Source organism: Coregonus clupeaformis, chromosome 23, assembly GCF_020615455.1.
Source record: "Coregonus clupeaformis isolate EN_2021a chromosome 23, ASM2061545v1, whole genome shotgun sequence".
NCBI classification, from domain to species: Eukaryota; Metazoa; Chordata; class Actinopteri; order Salmoniformes; family Salmonidae; genus Coregonus; species Coregonus clupeaformis.
The window spans coordinates 2,708,293-2,727,718 of NC_059214.1; the positions used below are offsets into that span (position 1 = coordinate 2,708,293).

Consider the following 19,426-nt stretch of genomic DNA (forward strand, 5'->3'; position numbering starts at 1 on the left):
GTAATGCCAGTGGCCCTCCAGTGATGGGGTCAGTGTGTTGATTAAAGCTACAATCCTGTCCTTTATCAGACCTGTCCAGCACCACTCTATCACTGACTCACTGGTTTTCATGTTTTGCTGCTGAAAAGAAGACACACACAGACACACAAAGAAACACACACACAAAGGCTGAATACAAACACACAAAAAGACAGAGACACTCTCTCAAAGGCGTTCTCAGAAAGCAGGGTAAAGGATAGTGTTGCGGCTTTGAGGCTTTACGAGGATATTCACCAACACAGACACACGCACACACCCGCCCACCTCTCAATATCAAACCCTCCCCAGAGCTTTAATCTAAAAGTCAATGTAATTCAACGTCCTCTCTCCCCTTACTACAGGCTTAAAGTGACATTTCAAAAATGTTCTACTTCATATTCATCCTCTCCAGCACCACCCCAACATCAACATACAGTATGTGAAAATGGCGGGTTCCTATGTTTTGTAGTAGAAAATCATCAACAACAATTAGTTGCCAATGCCAACTCATAATTGGTTAAAATCACAGGATGCACACCGATGATGTCATTGGAAACTCTTATCTTCCTCTGTATTTTTTACTACAAATGTTCACATATGTTGATGTTGTGGTGGTGCTGGAGATGATGAGCCGAGGATAGAGGGATGAGAGGATGAGGAGAGAGTGTAAAGCGACGAAAGAGAGACGAGACAAGAAAGGAGAGAGGGATGAGAGTGTTGAAAGATAACCCTGAAGATGAAGTGGAGAGCAGTAGTGTGGGTTTAGAGTAGGCTGTATGAATGCTGTAAAGTACAGAGATAGACACACTCCTACACAGGCCGGACGGTCACATATACATACACAGATATATACATGAGGATAGAGGGACAGGAGCATGCACAGTTCTGCTTTAACTGGTTCCTGTTTGAAGCTACTTCTCTAAGTTCACAGTGTCTCAGTACTCTACCCTACTTAGAAAGCTTTTCAGAACAGAGAGAACAGAGAGAGAGAGAGATAGAGAGAGAGAGAGAGAGAGAGAGAGAGAGAGAGAGAGAGAGAGAGAGAGAGAGAGAGAGAGAGAGAGAGAGAGAGAGACGCTCACACCTACACAGCCTAAAGGTAATCTCAAAGGTTTCATCACACACCGAAACATCCTACTTTTAACTGTTCTTTACGCACTTTTTTAACTTTTGTACTTTAAAAAATTCAGGGTGCAATGCCCAATGCAGTTGTATTACTGCATGTAGGCCTCTCAGTACAGAGGGAGCAGTCCACAGTAGTGTGGTGCTGAACTATCATACAGCCCTCTCAGTGCTACTGAAGACACATTTAGTGCTGTCCATGGGGCTGAATTATTATTCAGTCCTGTCTGTGGTGCTGACTGTTGTCTGTGGTGCTGACTGTTGTCTGTGGTGCTGACTGTTGTCTGTGGTGCTGACTGTTGTCTGTGGTGCTGACTGTTTTCTGATGACCTATTAGTCCCTTGGGACATCGCCCAAGTCCCCAAGAAATCTGTGTGTGTGTGTGTACATATCTTACCGTCCGGTGATGAGGAAGAAGAGGGTGAGGATGATGAGGAGAGTGAAGCCACCCACGGCTGCCGTGACAATCACCAACACTTGACCCTGGTCTGAAGCCATGTCCGACGCTACGAGGAGGGGACAAATCAATTGATTGATTATTGGTAGGTGATTTACAATTATAAACTGGGTAGTTTGGGTCCTGGATGCTAATTGGCTGAAAGCCGTGGTATATCAAATCAAATCAAATTTTATTTTCCACATGTGCCGAATACAACAGGTGTAGACATTACAGTTAAATGCTTACTTACAAGCCCTTAACCAACAATGCAGTTTTTTAAAGAAAAAGTAAAATAAAAAAAGTGTTAAGTAAAAATATAAAAGCAAATAACTAAAGAGCAGCAGTAAAATAAAATAACAGTAGGGAGGCTATATACAGGGGGGTACCGGTACAGAGTCAATGTGCGGGGGCACCGGCTAGTCGAGGTACTTGAGGTAATATGTACATGTGGGTAGAGTTAAAGTACTATGCATAGATAATAAACAGAGTAGCAGCAGCGTAAAAGAGGGGGATGGGGTGGGGTGGGGGGGCAGTGCAAATAGTCCGGGTAGCCATGATTAGCTGTTCAGGAGTCTTATGGCTTGGGGGTAGAAGCTGTTGAGAAGCCTTTTGGACCTAGACTTGGCGCTCCGGTACCGCTTGCCGTGCGGTAGCAGAGAGAACAGTCTATGACTAGGGTGGCTGGAGTCTTTGACAATTTTTAGGGCCTTCCTCTGACACCGCCTGGTATAGAGGTCCTGGATGGCAGGAAGCTTGGCCCCAGTGATGTACTGGGCCGTACGCACTACCCTCTGTAGTGCCTTGCGGTCGGAGGCCGAGCAGCTGCCATACCAGGCGGTGATGCACCCAGTCAGGATGCTCTCGAGGGTGCAGCTGTAGAACCTTTTGAGGATCTGAGGACCCATGCCAAATCTTTTCAGTCTCCTGAGGGGGAATAGGCTTTTTCGTGCCCTCTTCACGACTCTCTTGGTGTGTTTGGACCATGATAGTTTGTGATGTGGACACCAAGGAACTTGAAGCTCTCAACCTGTTCCACTACAGCCCCGTCGATGAGAATGGGGGCGTGCTCAGTCCTCTTTTTTTCCTGTAGTCCACAATCATCTCCTTTGTCTTGATCACGTTGAGGGAGAGGTTGTTATCCTGGCACCACACGGCCAGGTCTCTGACCTCCTCCCTATAGGCTGTCTCATCGTTGTCGGTGATCAGGCCTACCACTGTTGTGTCGTCGGCAAACTTAATGATGGTGTATATCAGATAATATACCACGGGTATGATGCAAAATGTATTGTTTACTGTTCTAATTACGTTGGTAACCAGTTTATAATAGCAATAAGGCACCTCAGGTGTTTGTGGTATGTGGCCAATATACCACGGCTAAGGGCTGTATTCAGGCACTCAGTGTTGCGTCGGGCATTATTGCTTAAGTATACACATACAGCCATATCACTTGTAGAGCGGTGACATCACAAAAACTATATACATTCACATGTATATCGTTTTTGCAAGACAATTTAACTACACAACTATTAAAACATTTTTTAAAAAGCAGACTGGGGAGCAGGGGTTGGAACCAAAATTATTTTCCAATTGTTTTGTTCTGAACAGAACCATTATTTTATTTGTTTCGTTCCACTGTTCTGACCAGCAAAATAAAGTTTTGAACCGATTCGAACCCCAAAAAAGTAACGGTTTATATTGTTCCTTTCTGTTCCTTTCTAAACCTGATTTTATTTATTTTTTACATTTAGCTCGAAATTAAATTACTTTACTAATGGACAGAGCAGCTTGCTATGGAGCGGGCAAGATATGTACATGCATTGGACAGACAAGTGTAGTGTAGGGTGTGAGATGCGACTGCAATTTTTCGGGTGAGGAGAGCACTGGGTATGAAGTGCTAGGCATCTTGTTGTTATGACATGCATTATCTGAATTAGGCCCACAGAATTATTCTATCCTTCTATGAAGGAACTTTGAATGTCTTTGAACTTGGCTTAACTAACGTTGGACCATAGCTAGCCCTTGATCATGACTCTCAGTTCCATTACATTACACATAATGCCGATTAGAATTTTCGAGAGCTAGACCACAGCTAGCTAACAAGCTTGTGTATGCAGAGCGGCACCAGAAGTAAAATAAAAACACGTCTTACCTTTTTGTAGTTAATAAATCCAATGTGAAACGTGATAACTATAGTATTATTAACTACCATTGAAAAAGTTAATCCATTCTTCTCTAATTAAAAATCTCTCTCCCTAATTTCTGAATCACGCTTGTAACGTCAGTAGCTACAGTAGACTATGCATGCTTCGGAGGGAGGAGAGGGGCAGATATCCTACACACACACTGGCAAAGATTTTCAGCTCACAGACAGGCAGACACTGAAATACGTTTCTGAGTGACATTGAGGGCTTTTGCATACGCGCTTTGTTACGTTTTTTGTGGGACTGGAAAAAAATGCCGGAACGTAAAATAACATTATTAACCAGTTCCCATGCTTTTAAAATAAGGTTCTGTTCCCTGAACCGGTTCCAACCCCTGCTAGGGAGAGAAAAGCACTTTTATTAGTAATAATAGAAATTGTTAGTATTAACTGACTTTAATTTAATATGGAGAGATTGTTGAACTCTTGGTCTGAAAAACAACCATAAACTTTTAGAAGGAATCATTCATATGCTTGGTGCCATTTAATTAATATTAATCATTCAAGAAATGTTGATTAAGTCTCTGATCATTTGCCTAAATGGGCCCCATTTGATATTCATGATTTTTCCTTCTCTCTGTCTCTTCACAGGACTAACGAATCCCACATAATAATTGAAAGATGATGGCTATTAGCAAACTTATTTCTACAATACTTCAAACTTAATGAATATGAATTGGAGATCAGGATGTGTGGCCCCCAACGCAGACCCAAACATGAGAGAGAGAGAGAGAGAGCTTTGAGCGTGTGGGTGCGTGTTTGTATGTGAGGGTCGGAGCAAATATATTTGTAAGTGTGTGTGTATGCGTGGATGTATGAGGGTCGGAGTGTGTGTGTGTGTGTGTGTGCGCGAGAGTGTATGTGTGTGTGTAGCTGGGGTCTGGGTCTAGAACAAAGTCAGGCCTGGACTGTCTGATCCGCAAGATAAAGAAAGCTCTTCAGCCGGATAGACGAGAGGACAGGGGGAAAAGAGGAGAGAAGAAGACAGGAGAGGAGAGGCCACGAGGTCAGATCAGCGGTTGGAGTGGGCCGGCGCTGACCGGTACTCGGGAACCTACACCTCTATATTTCTACTGTTTGAGTCCTGGCACCTCTTCTAAAATACGTCTGCTAAAATAGAAACCCGGGTACAGTAAAATTCAAGTGAGAACCCTGTCAAGAACTGTCCACAGGACAGAAACACAAACGCATGACTGGCTGTTAGTATTCAGCATGGTCTCCGGGAGGGAGGAAATTAAAGCCTCTCTGAAAGTCAATAGAAATACAACCAACATCACCAGCACATTGTCAAGTTCATGTATTGCTCTTTTAATTGATTACATCTAGGGTTAAGTGTTTGGGGTCAAGGGTTAAGTGTTTTGGGTCATGAAACAGACACAGAGGGAGGTAAGAGGTACTCACTGTCGTCCGTGGTCTCATACTCGCATTTGGGGCTATAGGCGCTGTGTCCAGCGGAGGTGCGTGTTCTCAGGCTGAAGACGTAGCAGGTGGAGGGTTTTAATCCTGTGATGACCACACTGGGGGCTTTGGTCCGCGTCGACGAGTAGCTCAACTCCTCATGTTCCTTCTCAAAGTACTTGACCTCATAGTCAACCACCAGGAGGGAGGTCTGTTCTGGCTCCAGCCACGACAGGGCAATACTGTTCTGAGATGCCCAGTCCTTCTTTAGCACACCCACCATAAAGGGACCTGGAGGGGCCAATCAGAGAGATCGTTAGAGGTCAGGGGTTCAACTACTAACATTTAATCTCATTAGAGATGGAAGGCTGACACTAGCTTCTGATTATATGCTTAAGCATAATGAATATGCTTAATCATTTCACATGCTTAATCATTTCACATGAAAGGCTTTGCTTTCCCAGTAATACGCCTGGAGCATCCATGCTCAATCATCTATAAATTAACATAGAATATATAAAATTAATAATCTACTATAATTATATTGACCACAGTTACAGTGCTAAGGGTTTTACTGTCATCTGTGGATCCTTCAGTGACAGCAGGTCTACCACGGAGGAGCGGTTAGTTAGCTGTGTTAATATAAATCATATTACCCGTGTGCTGATTAAATGAGTTCTGTGTAAATATTGGCTCAGGGCTCTACTACAGCAGTCAACAGGTGATATCAGCCTCTCACTAATTCATATCTCATTAACTCAACGCGGTAAACAGTTGGCTAAGATTTATCTACATACATACCGGTATTATTAAAACCCTTCAAAATAGATGGTGAACACGTTCTATTTGGGGGTGTATCAAAGGGTACCATGTCTCACGGCCAAGGGGGGTGATAGGTGATGGCAGCATGAGGATGTCCAATAGGTGCAGGACATGTGTCCCTGTCTGAGCATTCTCAAATGGCGAATCAACATAAATCAAAATAGCAAAATCAATGCAACATGTAGGCCTAATCAACTAGACATTAGTGGCAACAAACACTGTACACCACTCAACAACATGTTTTTAGTGGCTAGGAGAGTAGGCCTACACAAAAGCAATGGGAAAGTTTGAATAGAGGGGAAATGGTGTGCTACAGTCACGTGATGATGATGATTGAAGAAAGTAAATCAAATACCAAATCACTTTACCGACTTTACATTAATTTGGTTAACGAGTCTGTCTATTACTGAACTCACATTCATTTGGTAAAATAAATGAAGGTTGAGTCAAGCATCACAACAAACTCAGAAAGGCCAGCTACTGTATAATAATAACTACAGTTATCAACAAAGCCAACAGAAAGGCTTAATCTTAATCCTAAACCCTGCTGGTCTTCTCTGTGAGAGTGAAGCCCTCTCCATCTCCCTCCTGCTCCTCTACAGGATTCAGGCCCTGGGCTGACTGGAGGTCAAGTGAAGGTGGTGCTGTCTGGTCCTGGGGCTTGCAGGGCTGAGCTGGACAGAGGTTTATGGCTGGACTGTATGGGGTTGGTGTGTAGCATGCAGGGCGGCAGCTGGGGTATATGCTGTGTTAGGCAGGGCTGGGAGACCCACTGCCACAGGGCTGATAAGGAGAGCTCAGGCCAGCCTGGAGCCTCCCTCATCCCTACCCCTTCCCTATCTCTTTCGTCCCTTCCTGCTTCCTGTCTCCATTTTAATGTGCTTAATGCTTAAAACTCCTACATTTATTTCAGCTCCATCAGTAACTGGACTGGTGGATGTTTCCTATAATAATAGTACTCCTGAGTGGCGCAGTGGTCTAAGGCACTGCATCGCAGTGCTAACTGTGCCACTAGATCCTGGTTTGAATCCAGGCTCTGTCGCAGCCGGCCGTGACTGGGAGACTCATGGGCGGCGCACAATTGGCCCAGCGTTGTCCAGGGTAGGGGAGGGAATGGCCGGCAGGGATGTAGCTCAGTTGATAGAGCATGGCGTTTGCAACGCCAGGGTTGTGGGTTCGATTCCCACGGGGGGCCAGTATAAAAAAATATGTATTCACTAACTGTAAGTCGCTCTGGATAAGAGCGTCTGCTAAATGACTAAAATGTAAAATGTAATGTAATATCAACTTCATGACGCGGCGGCATTTCCAGCAGGCAGTTTAGTGTTGTGAGCTGAAGCTAATTCTGCCTCCTGATCTATTTCAATGCTTGGTTTGTTCGTAATAATGAGGAACATAATAACCTTTTAAATGTGAGTAAAGCTTCCCAAATGATAGTTAAAATGGAACAACAACATAATATCATGGGTGATTGAAATTAGCCGATTTATTTACCATAATGAGTCAGCTGAAAGGGCAGTTGTTCTCTCTCTCTCTCTCTCTCTCTCTCAAAATAATATAGCTTCTCATAACACCCACAGTAACACATACACACAGATAACATCTTATTAGATATTACATCTCACATTGTTACTGTTTGCTTGGTGTGTTGGTGTGTGTGTTATTGTTGTTGTCTCGGGAAACCCTTGTATATAAGATGATTCATCTCAATGGGGTGTTATCACCCACAAATCTGTAGATAAATAAAATCTAAGTGAGCAAATGACTCTGTCCAAAGTAGTTTAGTTTTGCTGTAAACGACACACACGCCCCCACACACACACTGCGACCAGAGTTTAACTGCTGTAGCATCTAGTTCAGTCAGGGGGCCAGCATCTGCTGCTAGCATATTGGCCTCTGATAGGGAACAATAAACACTGCATAAATACAATCTCCCCAGCCTGCATGATTACAATCACACTCCTACTGCTGCAGAGCACCATGTAACACACACAACATATTTGTTTAGAAGAGTTAAGCTGGAACACACGGTTATGCTCATGGCAGGGTACATGGCAGGGTACGGTGGCAGATACACCGTAGAAAACAACCATGAGAAAAAACAACTAACATATAGCTCTCAATATGAGCACGTAATGTAAAGTAGTTGCCAGAATAATCATTCTAATTTACACCAGAAATGTGATGAAGCAAACATTTTGTTTATTGAAAATGTGTATTGAAATTCATGTGCAAAGCAGCTCTGAACATGGCTTCAAAATGAAGGTGGAATTGAAGAGAGAAGCATTTATCTCATCTCATAGTGGTCCTCTGTAGCTCAGCTGGTAGAGCACGGCGCTTGTAACGCCAGGGTAGTGGGTTCGATCCCCGGGACCACCCATACGCAAAAAATGTATGCGCACATGACTGTAAGTCGCTTTGGATAAAAGCGTCTGCTAAATGGCATATTATTATTATTATTATTATTATTCCTTCTAAGGAATATAGCTTCCTCACTCACTTCTACCAACACATCTCCTGCGCCACTAGGGGCGCTAAAAAGCTAGACCACTTTTATTCTACCCATAGAAACGCATACAAGGCCCTCCCTCACCCTCCCTTCGGCAAATCAGACCACGACTGTATCCTCCTGCTTCCTGTTTACAAACAAAAGCTCAAACAGGAAGTACCAGTGACGCGCTCATTATGGAAGAGGTCCGATGAAGTAGACGCAAGGCTACAAGACTGTTTTGCTACTATAGACTGGGATATGTTCTGCGATTCATCCGATAGCATTAAGGAGTTTACCACATCCGTCATTGGCTTCATCAATAAGTACATAGACGACGTCATCCCCACAGTGTCTATATGAACGTATCCAACCCAAAAACCATGGATTACAGGCAATATACAGGCTGGGCTAAAGGTTAGAGTTACGCTACAAGAAAGCCCACTACGACCTCCAAAGAGACATCAAACATGCAAAATAACAATATACACCGGCTCTGACTCTCGTCGGATGTGACAGGGCTCGCAGACGATAACGGATTACAGTGGCTTGCGAAAGTATTCACCCCCCTTGGCATTCTTCCTATATTGTTGCCTTACAACCTGGAATTAAAATTGATTTTTTTAGGGTTTGTATCATTTCATTTACACAACATGCCTACCACTTTGAAGATACAAAATAGTTTTTATTGTGAAACAAACAAGAAATAAGACAAAAAACCCAGAAAAGTTGAGCGTGCATAACTATTCAAGTCAATACTTTGTAGAGACACCTTTTGCAGCAATTACAGCTGCAAGTCTCTTGGGGTATGTCTCTATAAGCTTGGCACATCTAGCTACTGGGATTTTTGCCCATTCTTCAAGGCAAAACTGCTCCAGCTCCTTCAAGTTGGATGGGTTCCGCTGGTGTACAGCAATCTTTAAGTCATACCACAGATTCTCAATTGGATTGAGATCTGGGCTTTGACTAGGCCATTCCAAGACATTTAAATGTTTCCCCTTAAACCACTCGAGTGTTGCTTTAGCAGTATGCTTAGGGTCATTGTCCTGCTGGAAGGTGAACCTCCGTCCCAGTCTCAAATCTATGGAAGACTGAAACAGGTTTCCCTCAAGAATTTCCCTGTATTTAGCGCCATCCATCATTCCTTCAATTCTGACCAGTTTCCCAGTCCCTGACGATGAAAAAAATCCCCACAGCATGATGCTGCCACCACCATGCTTCACTGTGGGGATGGTGTTCTCGGGGTGATGAGAGGTGTTGGGTTTGCGCCAGACATAGCGTTTTCCTTGATAGCCATAAAGCTCAATTTTAGTCTCATCTGACCAGAGTACCTTCTTCCATATGTTTGGCGAACACCAAACGTGTTTGCTTATTTTTTTTCTTTAAGCAATGGCTTTTTTTCTGGCCACTCTTCCGTTAAGCCCAGCTCTGTGGAGTGTACGGCTTAAAGTGGCCCTATGGACAGATACTCCAATCTCCACTGTGGAGCTTTGCAGCTCCTTCAGGGTTATCTTTGGTTTCTTTGTTGCCTCTCTGAATAATGCCCTCCCTGTCTGGTCTGTAAGTTTTGGTGGGCGGCCCTCTCTTGGCAGGTTTGTTGTGGTGCCATATTCTTTCCATTTGTTAATAATGGATTTAATGGTGCTCCGTGGGGATGTTCAAAGTTTCAGATATTTTTTTATAACCCAACCCTGATCTGTACTTCTCCACAATTTTGTCCCTGACCTGTTTGGAGAGCGCCTTGGTCTTCATGGTGCCGCTTGCTTGGTGTTGCCCCTTGCTTAGCGGTGTTGCAGACTCTGGGGCCTTTCAGAACAGGTGTATATATACTGAGACCATGTGACACTTAGTTTGCACACAGGTGGACTTTATTTAACTAATTATGTGACTTCTGAAGGTAATTGGTTGCACCAGATCTTATTTAGGGGATTCATAGCAAAGGGGGTGAATCCATATGCATGCACCACTTTTCCGTTATTAATTTTTTAGAATTAGTTTAAACAAGTTATTTTCTTAATTTCACTTCACCAATTTGGACTATTTTGTGTATGTCCATTCCATGAAATCCAAATAAAAATCTATTTACATTACGGGTTATAATGCAACAAAATAGGAAAAATGCCAAGGGGGATGAATACTTTTGCAAGGCACTGTACAAAGGGAAACCCAGCCATGAGATGCCCAGTGACGCAGAACTCCCAAATGAGCTAAATGCCTTTCAGGCTCGCTTCAAGGAAAACAACACCAAGTCTTGCATGAAAGCCCGTTATTCCAGATGACTGTGTGATCTCGCTCTCGCAAGGCCACCAGGCCAGACGAAATACCAGGACACGTTCTCAGAGCATGCGCAGACCAGCTGGCAAGTGTCTTCACTGACATTTTCTCTCCTTGTCCCAGTCTGCAATCCCAAAATGTTTCAAGCTGACCCCCATTGTCCCTGTTCCCAAGAACTCCAAGGTAACCTGCCTTAATGACTATCTCCCTGTGGCACTCACATGTGTAATTATGAAGTGCTTTGAAAGGCTGGTCATGACACACATCAGCACCATCATCCCAGACACCCTGGACCCACTCCAATTCACATACTGCCCCAACAGATCCACAGATGACGCAATCTCTATTGCACTCCACACTGCCCTCTTTCACCTGGACAAGAGGAACACCTATGTCAGAATGCTGTTTATTGACTACAGCTCAGCGTTCAACACCATAGTGCCCTCCAAGCTCATCACCAAGCTCAGGACCCTGGGATTGAACACCTCCCTCTGCAACTGGATCCTGGACTTCCTGACGTGCCGCCCCAGGTGGTGAGGGTGGGCAACAACACATCTTCCACGAGGACCTTCAACACAGGGGGCCACTCAGGGGTGCTTGCTTAGTCCCCTTCTGTACTCCCTGTTCACCAGCGACTGCGTGGCCATGCACGACTCTAACGCCATCATTAAGTTTGCTGACAACACAACGGTGGTATGCCTGATCACCGACGACGATGAGACCGCCTATAAAGAGGAGGTCAATGACCTGGCAGTGTGGTGCCATGACAACAACCTCTCCCTCAACGTCAGCAAGACAAAGGAGCTTATCGTGGACTACAGGAAACGGAGGGCCGAGCATGCCCCCATCCACATCGACAGGGCTGTAGTGGAGCGGGTCAAGAGTACCTCGATGTCCACATCCCTAAGGAATTAACATGGTCCACACACACCAACACAGTCGTGAAAAAGGCTCGACAATGCCTCTTCCCACTCAGAAGGCTGAACAGATTTAGCATGGGCCCTCAGATCCTCAAAAAGTTATACAACTGCATCACTGAGAGCATCTTGACTGGCTGCATCAGCGCTTGGTATGGCAACTGCTTGCCATCCGACCGCAAGGCACTACAGAGGGTAGTGCGTAAGGCCCAGTACATCACTGGGGCCGAGCTCTCTGCCATCCAGGACCTCTATACCAGGCAGTTTCAGAGGAAGGCCCTAAAATGTGTCTAAGAGTCCAGCCACCCAAGTCATAGACTGTTACATTTTTTGTCATTTAGCACACACTCTTATCCAGAGCGACTTACAGTAGTGAGTTCATACATTTCATACTTATTTTTTCTCTCCGTGCTGGACCCCCATGGGAATCGAACCAACAACCCTACCGCAAGGCAAGCAGTACGGATGCACCAAGTCTAGAACCAACAGGACCCTGAACAGCTTCTACCCCCAAGCCATAAGACTACTAAACTACTAAAGATTCACCCAATTTTAATGTTATATTGTTTTTGTGCATCTCTGAGCGATGTTCTATCGATTCCCATGGTCATTTAATGTTTTCATGTGTATCTGAGCTATTGCCGTTCAAGAAGGCAGAAATTTGGCCGGTATAACGTAGCATTACGATAAAGCCGCTTTCACTACACTGGAAGTTAATAGGAATACGACTTTTAGATCGCGAAAAACGTTGATCACACATGTCAGATTTCAATACTGGCCGATGTCATAACGCGAGAGGTTGTCTTCTCTTGAATGAGCCATTGATCATATTTTGTTTTTTAAATATTCCTACCTCGAGAAATGTGTATTTTAACAGAGGTTTCCCCTATTTGTCTGCCTCTTCAGTCCAGGGTGCATTGAATGGTGCCGTTGCATGGCCATTGCGAATATCAGACTCCACACGGCGAGGCACATCGATCTGCAGGTTGAACATGGTGAGATGGTAGACTCCTAAATTGATAGTGCAGTTTGTTTAGGCGATTTGACAGCTAACTAGCTACGTCACATGCTGATATTGACTTTGGTATTATTGTGTGTAGCTACGTTAGCTAACTAGCTACCTAGCTAGCCAGCCAGCTCCACGAGTGTCCAAGATGGCGTAGCAGTGCGGTCATGTCCGTGTAAATAGCCTGTTTTTTTTATTTTGTTGTATATATTCCCCTATCACACTTTTCATCCTTCTACTAAATATACTTTCCTGCAACCCGCCTCACTCAATGTGGAACGGATTCTATTATTTACTTACCTTTTTATCTAGAATCTCCAGTTGAAACTAGCTAGCCAGCTAACTAGCTACTTGCTATTAGCCACCGTTAGCGGGTTTTTTCACCCAGAACATCAGATTTTCTGCCAGAATAACTGAATCACTGGACCTTAACACCGGATCGCAACCAGCTAGCCGCAACCGAATGGATGTTGCTGTTGGCTAATCACCACTGCCCCCGAAGCAAGCACCAGTTAGCCTTGAGCTAGCCTCGAGCCAGGCCCATATCCCGGCTATCTACCTCTCTGTCTACCGGATGGGAGTAGCCAGCTAACTAGCTACTTGCTATTAGCCACCCTTAGCAGGTTTTTTTCACCATTGTCCGTGGCTACCAGCCAGCTCTAGCCTGGACTATTATCGGCCAGTCTGCACAGCACGTTATCGACCCAGAACATATAGAATGTTCTGCCGGAATCACTGAATCACTGGACCTTTAACACTGGATCATCGTAACTTTCAACCGGACGGGACCTCCTAGTGTCGACACGGAGCCCCACTGATCCATCACGACTGGTCTGCCGACGTAATCGTCTGTGGTTTCAACAGGCTTTCCGTTGCGACGACCACGAAGATCCATCTGCTAGCCCCGGCCCGCTAGCACACGCAATTCAACAGCCGTGCTTCCTGATCGCCTGTGCTGTAGCACCAACTCGAACTGCTCTCGGACTCACATTGCTGTTCACTGGACCTTATGATCACTCAGCTGCACAGCTGATGCCTGATGGACTGTTCCTTTACACGGTACCCTGTCCTGTTTTATCTGTTTAGCCTCAGCCCAAACTTTCATCGCCATTACCAGTTGTTGTCTTAGCTCTCTCGAATAACACCTGTGATTGCTTTATGCCTCTCTCCCATGTCAATATGCCTTGCCTATTGTTGTTCCAGTTAGTTCTTATTATACAATTTCACTGTAGAGCCCCAAGTCCCTCTCAAACTGCCTCAAATAGCTCCTTTGTTCCACCCCCCACACACACAGAGACCAGCTCAATCGGTGCCTCCAGTGATGCTATCTCTTTCATTGTTACCCAACGCTTAGGTTTACCTCCACTGTACTCATATCCTTCCATATCCTTGTCTGTACATAATGCCCTGAATCTATTCTACAACGCACAGAGAACTGCCCCCTTTATTCTCTGTACATAACACACTAGAAGACCAGTTCTTAAAGCCTTTAGCCGTATCCTTATTCTAGTTCTCCTCTGTTCCTCTGGTGATGTAGAGGTTAACCCAGGCCCTGCAGCCCCCAGTATTTTTCCTACTCCCCAGGCGCTATCATTTGTTGACTTCTGTAGCCGTAAAAGCCTTGGCTTTTTGCATGTTAACATCAGAAGCCTCCTTCCTAAGTTTGAGTTATTCACTGCATTAGCACACTCCGCCAACCCTGATGTTCTAGCAGTGTCTGAATCCTGGCTTAGGAAGGCCACCAAAAATTCAGAAATGTCCATCCCCAACTACAACATTTTCCATCTAGATAGAACTGCCAAAGGGGGTGGAGTTGCAATATACTGTAGAGATAGCCTGCAGAGCTCTATCATACTATCCAGGTCTGTGCCCAAACAGTTTGAGCTCCTACTTCTAAAAATCCACCTTTCCAGAAATAAGTCTCTCACTGTTGCCGCTTGCTACAGACCCACTCAGCCCCCAGCTGTGGCCTGGACACCATATGTGAATTGATTGCCCCCCATCTATCATCAGAGTTCGTACTGCTTGGTGACCTAAACTGGGATATGCTTAAAACCCCGGCCATCCTACAATCCAAACTAGATGCCCTCAATCTCACACAAATGATCAAGGAACCTACCAGGTACAACCCTAAATCCGTAAACATGGGCACCCTCATAGATATCATCCTGACTAATTTACCCTCTAAATACACCTCCGCTGTCTTCAACCAGGATCTCAGCGATCACTGCCTTATTGCCTGCGTCCGTAACGGGTCCACCCCTCATCACTGTCAAACGCTCCCTAAAACACTTTAGCGAGCAGGCCTTCCTAATTGACCTGGCCCAGGTATCCTGGATGGATATCGATCTCATTCCGTCAGTAGAGGATGCCTGGTTGTTCTTTAAAAGTAAATTCCTCTCAATCTTAAATAAACATGCCCCATTCAAAAAATACAGAACTAAGAACAGATATAGCCCCTGGTTCTCCTCAGCAAAGGCTAGCTTTTTCAAACAGAAATGTGCATTCTGTAGCACTAACTCCAAAAAGTTTTGGGACACTGTAAAGTCCATGGAGAATAAGAGCACCTCCTCTCAGCTGCCCACTGCACTGAGGCTAGGAAACACTATCACCACCAATAAATCTACAATAATCGAGAATTTCAACAAGCATTTTGATAAGGCTGGCCATGCTTTCCACCTGGCTACCACTACCCCGGCCACCAGCTCTGCACCCTCCCCGCTTCTCTTTCACACAAATTCAGACAGCTGATGTTCTGAAAGAGCTGCAAAATCTGGACCCCTAAAAATCACCTGGGCTAGACAATCTGGACCCTTTCTTTCTAAAATTAGCAGCTGAAATTGTCGCAACCCCTATTACTAGCCTGTTCAACCTCTCTTTCGTAACGTCTGAGATCCCCAGAGATTGGAAAGCTGCCGCGGTCATCCCCCTCTTCAAAGGTGGTGACACTCTAGATCCAAACTGTTAAAGACCTACAGTGGGGAAAAAAAGTATTTATTCAGCCACCAATTGTGCAAGTTCTCCCACTTAAAAAGATGAGAGAGGCCTGTAATTTTCATCATAGGTACACGTCAACCATGACAGACAAAATGAGAAAAACAATTCCAGAAAATCACATTGTAGGATTTTTAATAAATTTATTTGCAAATTATGGTGGAAAATAAGTATTTGGTCAATAACTAAAGTTTCTCAATAATTTGTTATATACCCTTTGTTGGCAATGACACAGGTCAAACATTTTCTGTAAGTCTTCACAAGGTTTTCACACACTGTTGCTGGTATTTTGGCCCATTCCTCCATGCAGATCTTCTCTAGAGCAGTGATGTTTTGGGGCTGTCGCTGGGCAACACGGACTTTCAACTCCCTCCAAAGATGTTCTATGGGGTTGAGATCTGGAGACTGGCTAGGCCACTCCAGGACCTTGAAATGCTTCTTACGAAGCCACTCCTTTGTTGCCCGGGCGGTGTGTTTGGGATCATTGTCATGCTGAAAGACCCAGCCACGTTTCATCTTCAATGCCCTTGCTGATGGAAGTAGGTTTTCACTCAAAATCTCACGATACATGGCCCCATTCATTCTTTCCCTTTACACGGATCAGTCAGTCCTGGTCCCTTTGCAGAAAAAGCCCCAAAGCATGATGTGTCCACCCCCCATGCTTCACAGTAGGTATGGTGTTCTTTGGATGCAACTCAGCATTCTTTGTCCTCCAAACACGACGAGTTGAGTTTTTACCAAAAAGTTATATTTTGGTTTCATCTGACCATATGACATTCTCCCCAATCCTCTTCTGGATCATCCAAATGCACTCTAGCAAACTTCAGACGGGCCTGGACATGTACTGGCTTAAGCAGGGGGGACACGTCTTGCACTGCAGGATTTGAGTCCCTGGCGGCGTAGTGTGTTACTGATGGTAGGCTTTGTTACTTTGGTCCCAGCTCTCTGCAGGTCATTCACTAGGTCCCCCCGTGTGGTTCTGGGATTTTTGCTCACCGTTCTTGTGATCATTTTGACCCCATGGGGTGAGATCTTGCGTGGAGCCCCAGATCGAGGGAGATTATCAGGTCTTGTATGTCTTCCATTTCCTAATAATTGTATCCACAGTTGATTTCTTCAAACCAAGCTGCTTACCTATTGCAGATTCAGTCTTCCCAGCCTGGTGCAGGTCTACAATTTTGTTTCTGGTGTCCTTTGACAGCTCTTTGGTCTTGGCCATAGTGGAGTTTGGAGTGTGACTGTTTGAGGATGTGGACAGGTGTCTTTTATACTGATAACAAGTTCAAACAGGTGCCATTAATACAGGTAACGAGTGGAGGACAGAGGAGCCTCTTAAAGAAGAAGTTACAGGTCTGTGAGAGCCAGAAATCTTGCTTGTTTGTAGGTGACCAAATACTTATTTTCCACCATAATTTGCAGATAAATTCATTAAAAATCCTACAATGTGATTTTCTGGAGAAAAAAAATCTCAATTTGTCTGTCATAGTTGACGTGTACCTATGATGAAAATTACAGGCCTCTCTCATCTTTTTAAGTGGGAGAACTTGCACAATTGGTGGCTGACTAAATACTTTTTTCCCCCACTGTATATCCATCCTGCCCTGCCTTTCGAAAGTTTTTGAAAGCCAAGTTAACAAACAGATCACCGACCATTTCGAATCACACCGTACCTTCTCCGCTATGCAATCCGGTTTCCGAGCTGGTCATGGGTGCACCTCAGCCACGCTCAAGGACCTAAACAATATTATAACCGCAATCGATAATAGACAGTACTGTGCAGCCGTCTTCATCGACCTGGCCAAGGCTTTCGACTCTGTCAACCACAGCATTCTTATTGGCAGACTAAATAGCCTTGGTTTCTCAAATGACTGCCTCGCCTGGTTCACCAACTACTTCTTAGATAGAGTTCAATGTGTCAAATCGGAGGGCCTGTTGTCTGGACCTATGGCAGTCTCTATGGGGGTGCCACAGGGTTCAATTCTCGGGCCGACTCTTTTCTCTGTGTATATCAATGATGTCGCTCTTGCTGCTGGTGACTCTCAGATCCACCTCTACGCAGACGTCACCATTTTGTATACATCTGGCCCTTCATTGGACACTGTGTTAACAAACCTCCAAACGAGCTTCAATGCCATACAACACTCCTTCCGTAGCCTCCAACTGCTCTTAAACACTAGTAAAACTAAATGCATGCTCTTCAATCGAATGCTGCTGGCACCCGCCCACCCGACTAGAATCACTACTCTCGGTGATACCTAGGTGTCTGGTTAGACTGTAAACTATCCTTCCAGACTCACATTAAGCATCTCCAATCCACAGTTAAATCTAGAATCGGCTTCCTATTTCGCAACAAAGCCTCCTTCACTCATGCTGCCAAACATGCCCTCGTTAAACTGACTATCCTACCGATCCTTGACTCGGCGATGTCATTTACAAAATAGCCTCCAACACTCTACTCAGCAAATTGGATGTAGTCTATCACAGTGCCATCCGTTTTGTCACCAAAGCCCCATATACTACCCACCACTGTGACCTGTACGCTCTTGTTGGCTGGTCCTCACTACATATTCGTCACCAAACCCACTGACTCCAGGTCATCTATAAATCACGGCTAGGCAAATCCCTGCCTTATCTTAGCTCATTGGTCACCATAGCAACACCCACCCGTAGTATGCGCTCCAGCAGGTATATCTCACTGGTCATCCCCAAAGCCAACACCACCTTTGGCCACCATTCCTTCCAGTTCTCTGCTGCCAATGACTGGAACGAACTGCAAAAATCTCTGAAGCTGGAGACTCTTATCTCCCTCACTAACTTTAAGCATCAGTTGTCAGAGCACCTTACCGATCACTGCACCTGTACACAGCCCATCTGAAATTAGCCCACCCAACTAACCATATTGTTATTTATTTTGCTCATTTGCACCCCAGTATCTTTATTTGCACATCATCTCTCTATCATTCCAGTGTTAATACTAAATTGTAATTAGTTCGTACTATGGCCTATTTATTGCCTTACCTCCATAACTTGCTACATTTGCACACACTGTATATTTTTCTGTTGTATTTTTGACTTTATGTTTTGTTTACCCCATATGTAACTCTGTGTTGTTGCTTTTTTATCGCACTTCTTTGCTTTATCTTGGCCAGGTCGCAGTTCTAAATGAGAACTTGTTCTCAACTGGCTTACCTGGTTAAATAAAGGTGAAAAAAAATATATATAATACAGAGCATTGCGTTGTATTGCGTTGTGGGTTTTGTAGTCGACTTGAGCTGCAACAGATTTCTACAATGATTTTCACATGTTGCTACCAACCTTATTATAATGACAAAATGAAACATTTGTTCATCAAAAATATTGTTCTCATATATTTGTGTTACTTAACACTGCAAATTATAGGAATTAGTGGATTTTTCCACTATTCCTTTAACCAAATAGCTACCCGGACTCTCTGCATTGACCCTCTTTGCACTAACTCTTTTGACTCATCAGATACGCTGCTGCTACTGTTTATTATCTTTCCTGTTGCCTAGTCACTTTACCCCTATCATATCTACCTCAATTACCTCGTTCCCCTGCACATCGACTCAGTACTGATACCCAGTGAATAGTGAAGATATCGTTACTTTTCTAAATCTTACTCTTTGCATTGTTGGGAAGGGGCCGGCCCGTAAGTAAATTTGATTACGGTAAAGTCTACACCAGTTGTATTCGGCGCATGTGGCAAATACGATTTGATTTGAGATTA

General features: G+C 44.5%; 1 protein-coding gene across 2 annotated transcripts in view; it reads right to left on the minus strand.

Moving 5' to 3' along the window:
- The window catches only part of LOC121536914 (ephrin type-A receptor 6), a 279,339-nt gene that overhangs the window by 13,464 nt on the left and 246,449 nt on the right, over positions 1 to 19,426 (minus strand). For both annotated transcript variants that reach the window (XM_041844556.2, XM_041844555.2), the window contains exons 8-9: positions 5,181 to 5,468; positions 1,538 to 1,646 (exon numbers count right to left, since the gene is read on the minus strand). In XM_041844556.2, coding sequence (XP_041700490.1) covers positions 1,538 to 1,646; positions 5,181 to 5,468 — 397 coding nt within the window. The remainder of the gene's footprint in view (positions 1 to 1,537; positions 1,647 to 5,180; positions 5,469 to 19,426) is intronic.